Below are 13,848 nucleotides of genomic sequence, written 5' to 3' on the forward strand. Positions count from 1 at the left end.
TTGAAGCATAATAGCCCTATCAAAGTCCACTCATTATGTTGTTCTCATCGTCAGATCAGGGTGCCTTCGTCTAAACCCTACCCACCACGACCTCCCTGAAATCCCATTTTTGAATGGATTAGACCTATTCTCGGTAATTTGGGCAACACTTGATTGAAGTTGACTAATTTGGAGATCGTGACCAATTTCAACCATGTCTTTGCACCATTGGACAAATTCATCCTCCTCTATTGATAAAATGGTGTGTGGACCCCTCACAGTCGTGGTTGTGGCTCCCATCAGCCATGCCCTCAAAGAGGCAATGCGGATACCATACTTGATTGATGTGCCTCTAAGAGACATGTGCTTGTCTTCTATGCATGATATTTCTTCTTTCATGTCTAATATGCTCCATTTTGGTTTGGGAACCTTTGAGGCCACCTATACTTATGGTTTTTCTGGAATAGGATTGTAAGTTGCAGTAGAATGGTCATGTACAACAGTAGTTTCCATATTAGTTGCATTGTTAGGTGAATGGTCATCTACAACATGAGTCATTGGGTCTTCATTATGGATAAAACTATCTTCATTGGGGAAGTGCACCCCACAAGTGACTCTAAATGTTTGACGTCTAACACATTTGCTTCCCTTTCTACCTGGTGCCATTATGTTCAGTGAACCTGCACTGATAAGGTACCAACGATAAAATGCAATTGTGTGTGCCTATATAAATATATATACAGAGACATGTCCTTGAAATGAAACCCTCAATGCTATTGAGATAAATGATGAAAAACAAATCAATTTTTGTAGGTACCAATGAGTACAAATCCATCATTGAACATCTTTGAACAAAATAAAATGGTATTGTGTCTCTATTTCTATATGCCTGATAATATAGACAATAACCATATAGTCAGAGAACTCGAAACAACCATGCAATAGTTAAGCATGTAACCGTGGTGTGATTGAAAATTGGATATTGTTGATATTCTATTAGTTAGTGAGAAATTACATCATTGAACACGTTTCAACAAAATAAAATGGTGTTGTGTGTATACACACACACACACATAGGTACAAAAATTGAAACATTATATAACAAGGAGAGAAACTAGAAGCACAAGATGCAGGAGTGAAAGATGTAACTGTGATGTGATTAAAAACTAGATATCATTGACATAGCATTAAGATGCATATTCATTTCTCAAATGACTAATAATTGAATGATGTTGTTGTATTTCTCATATGAAATTTATTGAAAGTAATATATTGTATGCCTGATAATATTATTTATAGTGAATATATTAATAAATTGAAGGCAGAGCAAACAATGAAAATGCCTCAAAAAAATTTCATTTCCCAAAGTTTATAGGGCAGTGTAGTTGGTGGTAATTTGTGCCAAGTGGCCCATAACATGTATGTGAGAAGGTATTTGCCGACAATCACACACACACACACACGTGTGTGTGTAGGGCAATGTAGTTGGCAGTAATTCGTACCAAGTGGCCCATAATGTGTATGTGAGAAGGTATATGTCAACACACACACACACATTTGTGTGTGTATGTATATGTATATGTATATGTATATGTATGTATATATATATATGTATATATGTATGTATATATGTATATGTATATGTATATACGTGTATGTATATGTGTGTGTATATGGGGGGACAACAACCTTATAGCTAGTATATAGTCACTGTAAGTAATAGTATCAAGCATACACATTATTGTAATGATAAATAATGAAGGGGTTTCGAATAAAACAAATAGATAATCATTTTTTTTTGCCATTCTTTGTGAGGATTTCAGCATTATTATACTGTAAGGATTTCAACATTATTAAACTAACACAACATTTAAATGAAACCTATATCACAAAATGAAGCAAAGAAAGTGGAGTCAAGTGCACACTATAATGAAGCAAAGAAATTGGAGTAAAGTTCACACTATTAATGGACAATAACCATATAGGCACATTAAATTGTAAGAGACCATTGAAATGAAACTATAAACTGCATACAAAGAAATTATCAATAGACAAATCATAATGTAGCTACGAAGAAGCTAAACCATCATTGGACATCCAATATGGCTGTTAATATTATTTACAATGACTATATTGAAAAAAATGTTGGTTTATTGAAAATAGTATAATTTCAATTGAAAGATTTATAGCATTTAACGTTGACTGCAGAGGGAATTTAGTTATTTTGTGTGTACCAACCTGAATGTGCATCCTTGAATAAGGAATGTGTAGAGGGTATTTGCAGAGCTCAAGAATACACAATGAATTGGATTGTAATGAAAGTGACATGGAAAATTTTGTCTTATAATGTAATTCGAATGTGCAATGCATTCGATTGTGGTAGCTAGCTATTTTCAAATTTGAATTTTTGTGGGAAATAGTCGATTATGTCATATTAAATATGCAGTCCTCCATTGCTTTGAATTGTTCAATTTTACTATATGTTTTGATTGAAACTTGGTTTTTTTAATTTGATTTAATGCAAATTCTTGGTTACTGGGGAGCCTTGCACCAGTTGTTGCAAATGCAAGTACCAAATGTAGATTCACTTAATGCATAAAGCTGTGAAGTGATATTTGGAAGAATGTACACTTGAGTGTCTAAGAAGTTTAAAGTTGATTGTTTTTATGTCATGTAATGCACCAATAGCTGTGCATATGTAATTGTAATTGTAATTTGTACTTTTTTTATGTTTTGGGGGGTCAACATGACAATAAGGTAACAATTATTGGAACTATGTTATCTATTGGTACTCTTCCCCTATAAGATAAAATTAAGTTGATTTTTCACAGTCAAGAATCTGCATTCATGTTTTTTGACTAAGTGTTGAGAAGTGTATAAGATAACATTGAAGGTCGATCACAGATCAATCAAGTGGAAAACATTTCCATTGTAATTGGAATGGAGGGAGCAATTTCAAAAACACTTGCTATGATATTTAGGTCACATTTATTTATCTATACTCAATTTTACAAATAACATTCTTTCATAAATGGACTCAAGAGATTCATAAACTCCAAATTTTATCTAACTCATACTATAAAATGTAAAATCAAATGACAAAGACTTTCTCTCTTAATTACATTTAATGAAACTCTCAATCCAAGCATAATGAAGTATCTCAAAGCTACTAGATCTACAAAATCATCATACAAGACCTCAATAGAGCTATGCAAATGGAAAAATAACAACTAAAGACTTGCTTTCCACCCTACCATATTGGTGTAATGAAGCCTCATGGGCTCTAGTGAAACCCCCGAGCAAGAAGGACCCACAATTTAACCATTGTGTTCAATGGTAATAACCCAATTCACAAAATGATTTCTCAAAACAATTCTCAAACATTATCATCCTCTCATCTTTGTTACAACACAAGCACATTGAACAAAACAACTTGCCCACAACTAAACATTTGCAAGGAAAAGTGAACTTATCTCTCTACAAACTCTTCACGTTGATCTCCACCTCCATAACAAATTTAATATCACTCTTCTCCCAATTCTCTCATCTTTCCAAAACTTAACTAGAAAAAGTTTCCAAAAGGAGAAGTGGCTAACAACCCATCCTTCATTTTGTAACAAGATATAGGAAGATTCATCTTGAATTCTTGGATGGGGAAGGTGAAACTTGTCACCCTCCCCTCCACTCTTCCATGAGAGTATTTTCCTCATTTAAGAGGGGACAAACACTAGGACACCCCATCCCCCAAGTCTTCCCTCATAAATGAGGTATGGGGGTGGGATTGGTACCCTTAACCCATCTAACCCCACTCATCCTCCAAACTTGTCACTCATATTAATGAGGAATTTTTTAGAATGGAAGAGAGTAAATGAATTATGAATTATGAATTAGCTGGAAGAATTCAATATGTTGGTGGCTCAATTGACATGTGTTGGTGTCAAGATGAATGAGGAGGAGAAATGTCAGATTTGGCTTTTTTCTTTGTGTGATTTGTTGGATTCTTAGCATATGTCCTTCAAACATTAAATAATTTGACTTTTTCTTTTCTCTAATTTAATTTTTTGTTTAATTCTAGATGGGTACCATACTTGTTTTAGAACCATTATGAGCCCACCTTGAAAAGATAAGTCTTTGGTCTCTTGCTACTAAACAAAATAGCAGTAGTACTTTGTTTAGTAGGAAGAGACCAAAGACTTATCTTTATTTTATTTTAAAAAGACAAACAAAATATTTGTTTCACATTTTTAATAATTTAATATTTTTAAAAGCTTCTATAAAAGATAAATTTTGTTTTTAAGGTTTTTAATTTATTCTACTTTGATTTTTAGTAATATATAAAAAATTCAATAGCAATAATATGTTAGATTCACTTTTGACAACTAGATTGTTTAATAGTATTTACATTCAATATTTTATTACAAAATGATATTAGATTTCTACAATCTATAGTTCTCTTCTCCTCTAGCATTCTTCATCCTGGTGATGGATAATATTGATGTTGAAAAACTATTACGTAATTGAACCCAAAACTACATTGAACAGAACTATAGATTGAAGAAACCTATTTTCATTAAGATAATGTATGATTATATCTTTCTTCTCTGGCTTGTGGTGCTTCAGGAGGTTTGGCACTGCTTTGGAATAATTATAATATTGAGGTACAGTTAGTGGCATCTGCTACAAATTGGATGTTGGCTTTAGTTATAAGAAAGATTTCAAAGGTTAAATTCTGGCTTTTTAAAATTTATGCTCCGTCAAGAATTCAAGGGAAGAATAAGTTATGGGGTGAATTAAAGAGGATTTCTTCTCCCTTAAAACATGGTTCCTTTATTATCTTCGGGGGTGATTTTAATGCTATCACTGATTTAGATGAGAAAAGAGGAGGTGTTTTCCCTAATAAAAGGATTATGGATGACTTTGGGGATTTCATTTCTGATATGAGCCTTTTTTATTGTAAGTCTCAGAATGGGGTTTTCACATGGACAAACATGAGAAGAGATTTTTCTCAGATTGTTGAGAGATTAGATCAGTTTTTGTTATCTGAGAATTGGATTGATTCAGATTTTGAATTTTTTTCCTCTATTCTACCGGTCTCAGGGTTTGATCATTTTCCAATTTCCCTTTCAATTATTGAGGATAGGGCTTCTTTTAAGTCTCCATTTAAATTTGAGCCCATGTGGTTTAGGGATTCTTCCTTTTTGCCTCTGCTTATGAAATGGTGGAATTCTGCTCCTTTTTGTTCTGGGTCCCGTATGTTTCAGATTGCTTAGAAGTTAAGTTATTTGAAATTGAATATTAGGGAATGGAATATCTCACATTTTAAAAACATTTTTCAAGAGAAACAAAGGATTCAAGATACGATTGAGTGTTTTAATACTCATTTACTTCAACATGGTATGGTGCCACAAGTTTTTGATGAATTGAAGTCACTAAAATTACAGCTTGAGGAGGTGTTAGCTAGAGAGGAAATCTATTGGAGATAGAAATCTAGAGAGTTATGGCTTTCAGATGGTGACAGGAACACAAAAAATTTTCATTCTTCCACTAAGATTAAAAGATGTAAGAATAGGATATCTTGTATTCAGTGTCAGAATGGGAATTTATTGACAGAGCCAGAGGACATTGCTTCAAAGGCAGTTAGGTTTTTTAAGTCATTATTATCTTCGGAAAATGGAAATCTCAGCAATGATATTATATCTAATATTCCTCCTTTAGTATCTTTGGAAAAGAATAAGATGTTGATGTCTCCCTTTTCCTTAGAATAAGTTAAGAGTGTTGTCTTTGCCATGAATCCAAATAAAGCCCCGGGACAAGATGGTTTTACTCCTTTATTTTTTCAGAAATGTTGGGATTTTGTGGGAAATGATGTTTTATTGGCTCTCGAGGAATCTAGGAGAAATAGGTCCATTTTTTAAAAGAACTTAATACTACAATGATTGCAATTATTCCTAAAAAAGAGGATACTAAGACTTTTGCTGACTTCCACCCCATTGCTTTATGTAACACTTTGTATAAGATATTTACGAAGGAAATTTCCCTTAGGTTGGCAAAAATTCTACCTAGGATCATTTTGTTGGAGCAAGGTGGTTTTGTTCCCAGAAGGGAGATGAAAAGGGTGCAATTGTAGCACATAAGGTGTTGCATTCTATTTCAACCCAAAGAACCCCGGCCATGATACTTAAACTAGACATGATGAAGACTTATGATAGAGCAGAGTGGGGGGCTTTATATGTTGTTCTTGAGAAGTTAGGTTTTTCCAAGGCCTGCATCAAATGGATTCATGCATGTATTTCTTCTGCAAGATTCTTGGTTTTAATTAATGGTTCTCCTTGTCATTTTTTCACTTCCTCTAGGGGTTTGAGACAGGGAGATCCCCTTTCTCCCTTTTTGTTTATTCTCCTAGCTGAAACCTTTAGTTGGGCTATTAGGGGTACTAAAGTGGGGGGGCTTTGGAAAGGTATAAGGATTCAGAATATTCCCCAAAGTATTTCTCATTGTCTCTTTGCAAATGATACTCTATTATTTGGACATGCTTCGTTAGTTGAGGCAAAAGTGATTAAAGGAATAATACAAAATTATGCATCGTTTTCTGGTCAGAAAGTGAATGGTGATAAATCAAATATTTTTTTCCTTAATACATCACAACTGGTTTAGCATAGGTTGCAATCCTTTTGGGGATTTGAGACTGGAAATCTTCCATGTACTTATCTTGGGATTCCTTTCTTTGTTAAACAGGATAAGATTGGTTTTTGGGATAAGATTATTTCAGTCATTTCTAAAAGAATTCTCTCATGGAATCATAGACGGTTAACTTTGGTGGGTAAAATTGTTCTCATCAAGTCTGTTTTGAATGACGTTCCCATATATCTCATGTCTATTTTGAAGTCTCCAAAAGCAGTCATTGTTAGTTTACATGATACTCTTAGAGATTTTCTTCGGAACAATAATAAAGATGGCAAGAAGTAACTCCCTTTAGTTGCATGGGATAAGGTATGTTTTCCTAAGGAACTTGGGGGAACAAGAATTCGGAGTCTAGAGAATCAGAATTTAGCCTTAGGTGCTAAGTTGGTTTGGAAATTATATGACAAGCCTAGCTCCTTATGGGCACAAATTATGTTTGCCAAATATTTAAATAATGGACCGAGAGAGTACATTTTTAAAGTCTCAAATTTGCCTTCAGGTTCTGCTATTTGGAATTTCCTTTATAAATGTAGATCAGTTATTTTGCCTGATGTCTCATGGATTGTTCATAATGGTAGAAAGGTTAGATTCTAGGATAATATATGGAATAGACACACACCTTTGGTGAATATTAGGGATTGGTCTCCTCTGATCACTGTTCTTTCCTCCCTTTGGGGTGTTTTTGTAGCAGATTATTTTGAAATTGTGACTAGTGGACCCCTTAAGCTAGCTAGATGGAAGTCAATTGATTTTTTAGATGTTGATCAAAGCATGAAATTAGATTTTGAGAAGATTTTGGGGGATATAATTGTATTTCTTTCTGATTCTGAGAATGAACTTATTTGGACAAAGAATATTTCTAGTAAGTACACTGTTAAAGATGGTTACAACTCTCTTATGGTTGCTAAAGATTTATCATCTTGGCCTTATAAGTTGTTTTGGCATTTGGCTTATCTTCCTAAAGCTGGAGCCTTTTCTTGGTTGGCAGTTCAGGACAGAGTCCTTATAGGTATGAAACTAGACAGGCTTGGTAGTACTGTTGTTTTCCCTTGTGTCCTTTGTAACAAAAATTTGGAATCTTCTTCACACCTGTTCCTACATTGTGATTATGCTTATGAATGTTGGCAATGGTTGTTTGAGAAGTTAAATATATCCTTTATTATTGGTAAGGATCTCATTTCCCATTTTAGATCTTGGCCCTTTATGTTTGCCTCATCTTTTTATGCATGCCTTTGGATCATATCTCCATCTATTGTGATTTGGAATGTTTGGCTAGAGAGAAACAACAAGATATTTAAAAAAACAAGGTCTCCTATGTCTGAGGTTCTATTAAAAATTGAGTCTTCAATCTCTGAGGTTGCTTTGTCATTTATTTATAAGAATTTGGAAAATCTTACTTCTTTTTTGCACTGGGATAGTAGAGTTACTAGAGTTTGGAAGCAGCTGTCAGTTTTACCCTCTCATGGTTCAATTTTAAAAAAGAATGATGCAATAGGTAAGAGATGCTTTGCTAGATGGAAACCTCCTCCACAGGGGCACTTTAAACTAAATTTTGATGGGGCCTCTCGTGGTAACCCTGGGCCGACTGGGTTAGGTATGGTAATTTGCGATCACAATGCAAATTTTATTCGAGCTAAGTGTCATGCTATTGGTTTTAAAACTAACAATTATGCGGAATTCCATGCTTTGTCTTTTGGATTGGATATGACAATCTCTTTGGGAATTAAGGACTTAATAATTGAAGGTGATTCTATGGTGATTATTCAATGTGTTATCAAAAAGAAATCGAATTGTTGGAATTTGCAGTATATATTTGATCCCATTTTACAAAAATTAGAATTGTTTGAATCTTTCTTGGTATCCCATTGTTACACAGAAGTTAATAAGATTGCAGATTATTTGGCAAATTTAGCCATTGATAGCAATGCTAATCAGCGAGAGGTGGGTTTTGAGGAAATTCCTTCTAGGGTATGGGAAGGTTTGTTGCAATAGTCATATGATTTTCTTGAGTAACGTCGATATAAAATTTTATGATGATAATTATTCATGCTTTCCCCTTTCATTTCAAGTATTCATGTTTGTTGTCTGGAGAAGAATTCGAGCTCATGGTATTTGATATAATAGTGTTTTTCCAAAGGCTTTTTGATACTTTCTTTTTTGTCAAGAAGGTTTTTGGCTCATGGGATTTGGCACAGGGCTTTCGAGAATTTTGTCTTCTTCCATTGATAGTAGCTATGGAGTCTACATTTGAAAATTATCCGATGGGTTTTTTTGGCAAATTGTCATATGGGCTCTATGCAAAATTGATATTATGTGTTGTGACTGCATTTTGTATGTGGTTTTGGGTGGGGTGTATAAATTGATCTGTTAGATACCATAGGTTTATTTTATGAGCTGTGACCAGAGGTTTTCTTCCTAGGGTTCTTTCCTCTGGTATGCTCTTTGAATCCTGTGTAAAAAATAAAAAATATTAATAAAAAAGTTTAGTGGAATAATCCACTTTTATTGAAAAAAAAAACATTAAATTTTCTTTTCATGATAACTATTGATATAAAAAGTTGTTTTGTGTAGATATCCAAATGATGCATTTGATAGGATCTGGGTGAAGGCAGGAGCGAAAGATTTGCTTTAAAGAAATACTACAAATTCCATTCCTACTATAGAAAAACTTGAAACACCATCAGCTGTGTTAGAAACCGCCTTGGTGACCCACAACAGGAGCGTAGGAAGTATCACATGGACTTGGAGTGTTCCACAAGTTGGTGTATACTATTTTACTTTATGCTTCACTGAAGTTGAAAAACCTGGAGATAGTGCAATCAGGGAGTTCAATGTTACTGTAGACGAAAATGCATGGCCTAGTTTTGCATTAGATCACTACCTCGATACATTTTGTACTTTCAGACAATTGGAATTATCTGGCTCCAAACAAGTCAAGTTTTCTCTTGTTCCTACCAATCGATCAACCGTGGGTGCCATTCTCAATTCCTTTGAAGTCTACCAATATAGCAGCCCTCTCAATAATGGAACTTACAATGGAGATGGTTTGTATTGCTTTAAATTGTTATATGGTGGTTTTTGTTTTTGAATAAATTTGAATGGCATACTAAAACATCTGTTAGTTTTGCAGTGAATACCCTTGATGAAATTGCAGGGCACTTTAATTTGGAGAAAGAGTGGATGGGTGATCCTTGTCTGCCACAAAAATACCATTGGGATTGGGTGGATTGCAATCAGGACTCCTCACTAAGGATTATTGTTGTGTAAGTCAAACTTCTTCAAGAAATACTCTAGAATGGGAAAAAAGACTCAACATTGCACTAGATGCTGCCCAAGGTTTAGCAGATACTTATGCCAACCAAAAAGTTAAGTGCAAACTGTGAAAAAGATCATGGGGTCTAACTGATGCTTTCTTTATTGAGCAGGATTGGAATATTTGCATGTAGGCTGCAAACCAGGCATTATTCACAGAGACATAAAGAGCTCCAATATCCTGTTGAATGATGAAATGGAAGCAAAAATAGCAGATTTTGGGTTGTCAAAGTTGGGACCTTTGGATGGAGCTACACACGTATCTACCCTTGTAAACGACACCACTGGATATCTAGATCCAGAGTAAATATTCTTTGCTTTTCTTTATTGATACCCAATCGAATTATTAAAGGGTCTTTAGTCTTTCAACCTCTCACAGTTGCATCATGCCTTGTTTATCTTATAGCACCAGTTAGCCTTAAAAAAGGATTACATGGAGTTATTAGAATGAACTCATGTAGGAAAAGTCTCACATACATTATTTAGTTGCATTATGAGGACATAATCTCAGTATATTATTATGTTAATAACAGTGGTTCTTCTCATTAAGGATGTGCATAAATAAGGTGGTGTAAGCTGCTAAGTGTATTAGATCTTATATCAAAATAATATGATCAAGTCGCTTATTTTTGGACCATCCAAAAAAGACGTTGGAAAGTTACATGGTTTGAATGATTGAAGGATTTTTCAGAGCAAGTATGAATTATTTTTTTAATTGACTGAAAAAGAAGACTGAGAGTTCTCTTAGATGGGTTGGTTTCCTTTTATTTGTAGTCGATTTAATGATGAAATGGACTTACTAGTTAACCTCTTACAGGTATTATAATTCATATCGATTGACAGAAAAGAGTGATGTTTACAGCTTTGAGGTTGTTTTGATGGAGATTATTAGTGGAAGACATCCTCGCTTTGTAGGCCCTCAACTTCTATTGGAGATCAAATACACATCACTAGCTCGGTAATTATAATAATTTTTTTTTTTTTTAATAAGTAAATAGCTGCAGAGGGGCAGCACCCTTGTATTAATCAAAATAGGAGAATACAAGGCCCGGTTCAATGAGAGCGGTAAGAGAAAAGAACCAGGAAGAAAACCCCCTACCCTAGCTCTATTCCTTATACGAAAAACCAGCAATGGAGGCTCGACAAGTACAAAACACCAGTCAACAATCGCTAGAAGTAGATAACAGAGGCCTTTAAACAATAAAAAATAATAACAAGGAAACAGAGAAACCAGAGAGAGGTGACAACCGAAATCAATGGGAGTCTTCAGAGTCAGCATCCACAAGAGCACGAGCCGCATCCAGGATTATAGGGCATTCAGTGTCACAGGTCGAGTGAGCCACTGATTCTGCTTTCTCCCTAGGGAGTCGGTAGTCATTTGGGAACCACTCCTCGCCAAGCCCAAACTCCCAGTCATTGCCATCAACCAAATCTCCATTCTCCAGAATACCATATCCTTCTGCACCTGCTAACCCTTCATCTCGAAGAAATTTTTCCCTCCATTCTGACATGAAGCCATTTTGAATACCTGCCGCCTTAAGCACAAATTCAATATTCCTGGTAATGGCAGGCCAGGTTTCTTGAAGAGTATCAAAGTCCAGAGAGTTCACAATCACTAACTTTCTCACCTCTGCCCCGTTGCCCAAGGACATATAGTAATTTTGGGGAAGCGGTATTCTCAGGTTGGCATCAATATTGTCCAACGCGGCATCAATTTCCCCTAGCAGGCGGTGTTTAAACACCATTTGAGTTAAAAGCTTCGCTCTCTAGTTGCTAGTCCCCATGTATATCACCATTGCAAGGAAAAAGGATGGGATATCGGCATTGGCTCTGTACCTATGATAAGACATAAGGAATTCCTTCCCTAGTGTCCTTTTAAGTCTGTGAAGAATAAGAGGGTGTCGAGAGTAGAGGACCTCATGCAAACGTTTGTCAGTGAATTTGCCCAGGAATGCCATTTGTCGACAAGTAGCTTCAAGGAGAATTGGGGTCTCCATAGAAAGTCACCAAGTGAAGAATGCAAATGTTTGATGGAAAAATGAGGGTATTCCATTGTTAAATAGCAAGTTATAAAACCAGGGAATACGGGCGCCAAGCAAGTAGTTCATGCCAATTGAATACACACACGCGTGAAATGACAGTGTCCAAACACCTTCTGAGCCAAATCTCGTCAACTTAATGTCGATTGACTTTATCCATCAAGTAATTATGTGCATATCCTGAAAGGATCTAGTCGTAACTAGATATCAATTAAAAGTACACACATATCCAATTGCCACGGGGCGCATACCGGCATAGACCAATAATGACAGCAGCGAGCCACGTCTCGGTGACAAGAAGAAACCTTAACTGGTGAACCAATCAATCGGTCGATCAATCCACCGGGAGCCACGATCATTAGGTTAAGTAAAAATCTAGCGGCAACCGGGGAGGCAATGCATCAAATTGCGCCACAACCGGTAGTTCAATTGGAGAAAAATCTCAACTAGAAGGAGAAATGGAGAATGCAATTGGCAAGTAACTCAACTGGTGAGCACCACCATCAGTGAGAAAGGCGGGAGTCCATATCAACCAGTGGAGGCAATACAACTAGTTAGCACCATCACCGAGAGGCTAATCAAAGAAATATATCAGCTGGGAGGAGAAGACAATCAATTGAGACCACAACCGACAAACTCAACCAGAAAGAACCGTTACTGGCAAGATAATCGGGCCATATCAACCAGTGGAAGCTCATTTGGGGTAACAAACAAGTCAGAGAGACCCAATCAGAGTGCCAAGGGGGGGTCACCATTGGCTATTGCCATTTTAGAGACTCTGGCAGCCTCTCCATTTCCTTCCCTATAGATGTGGCTAATCTGAAATTCATCAAAGGTGGCTAGCAGCACCAGAATCAGTTGAAGACACTTGGTAAGGCACCAACTAGGGGTGTTGTTACAGCAGGCCGCATTAACCACATTTAATGAGTCTCCCTCCTGATGAATTCTTTGCACCCCAAGCTCCTTCCCTATCTGCAGTCCTCTTAAAGCCGCTCTGGATTCAACTTCATTATTAGTGGCAACTCCAATATTTTCAAAGATTTCTTTTATACAGATATCATCGGAGTTCCTCAATATAAACCGAATACCACTTTGACCCAGGTTTCTTGCAGAAGCACCATCAAAGTTTACCTTACACCACCCAGGCTCTGGCGCTTCCCATTTAACACCCAATATTGGATTGACCTGATCCATCAGGGATCCCTTGACAACAAGAGGTGGAATGAGAAGATTTGGAAGTGCCAGCTTAATCTTCCAATCCCAGTTCATATATATATTTTTCTTTAATGATTTGGATTGAGCAACCTCATTCAGGAGCTCAGTCGGATGGTTCTCAATTTTCTCACATAGAGACGTTAAGCTCATCTCTTTACCTTGGAAAATTTTGTGATTCCTTTCTTTCCAAATTTCCCAAATCAGAAGAGATGGTAGAATATAAAGTAAATCAACAAATATAGCCTTTCCTGTCGGTTTAGGCCATTGCAAAAACCACTCATCCAACCCTGATGGGAAGGGGCCAAAGATTCTCAATTTTCCCATGAAATGCCACCAACAGTGACTGGAGAACTTGCAGTGGAGAAGTAGATGATCCACAGTCTCTTCTTGCTCTTGACATAAAATGCATCTACTGGGTCCATTGATACCCATTGAATAGAGATTTTCTTTAGTTAGAATCTTTTTTTGACAAGCCAGCTAGGCAAATGAATCTACTTTGGGTAGGAGATGTCGATCCCAAAAAGATTAACAAGCCAATGTTTTTTATCTATAGCTGCTTCTTTTAATTTGTAACCAAAACATACCTTATATTTACCATCAAAGGAACCACACCACCTAATAA

The 13,848-nt window shown here is 36.0% G+C and overlaps 1 protein-coding gene across 1 annotated transcript; it reads left to right on the forward strand.

The window, feature by feature from the left end:
• Positions 1–238: 238 nt before the first annotated feature.
• LOC131855830 (putative leucine-rich repeat receptor-like protein kinase At2g19210) lies at positions 239–10,934 on the forward strand. The gene is made up of 4 exons (XM_059211734.1): positions 239–450; positions 9,295–9,704; positions 9,791–9,923; positions 10,790–10,934. The coding sequence occupies exons 1-4, from the start codon at positions 239–241 to the stop codon at positions 10,932–10,934; spliced, it is 900 nt and encodes a 299-aa protein (XP_059067717.1).
• Positions 10,935–13,848: the final 2,914 nt, after the last annotated feature.

Source organism: Cryptomeria japonica, chromosome 9 (genome assembly GCF_030272615.1).
Source record: "Cryptomeria japonica chromosome 9, Sugi_1.0, whole genome shotgun sequence".
Lineage (NCBI taxonomy): Eukaryota > Viridiplantae > Streptophyta > Pinopsida > Cupressales > Cupressaceae > Cryptomeria > Cryptomeria japonica.

Coding starts and splice junctions, on each gene's coding strand:
- LOC131855830 (XM_059211734.1), top strand. CDS start 239: ATGGTGTGTGGACCCCTCACAGTCGTGGTTGTGGCTCCCATCAGCCAT. Junction 9,705..9,790: donor TGGAACTTACAATGGAGATG/GTTTGTATTGCT, acceptor TTAGTTTTGCAG/TGAATACCCTTGATGAAATT. Junction 9,924..10,789: donor TCACTAAGGATTATTGTTGT/GTAAGTCAAACT, acceptor AACCTCTTACAG/GTATTATAATTCATATCGAT.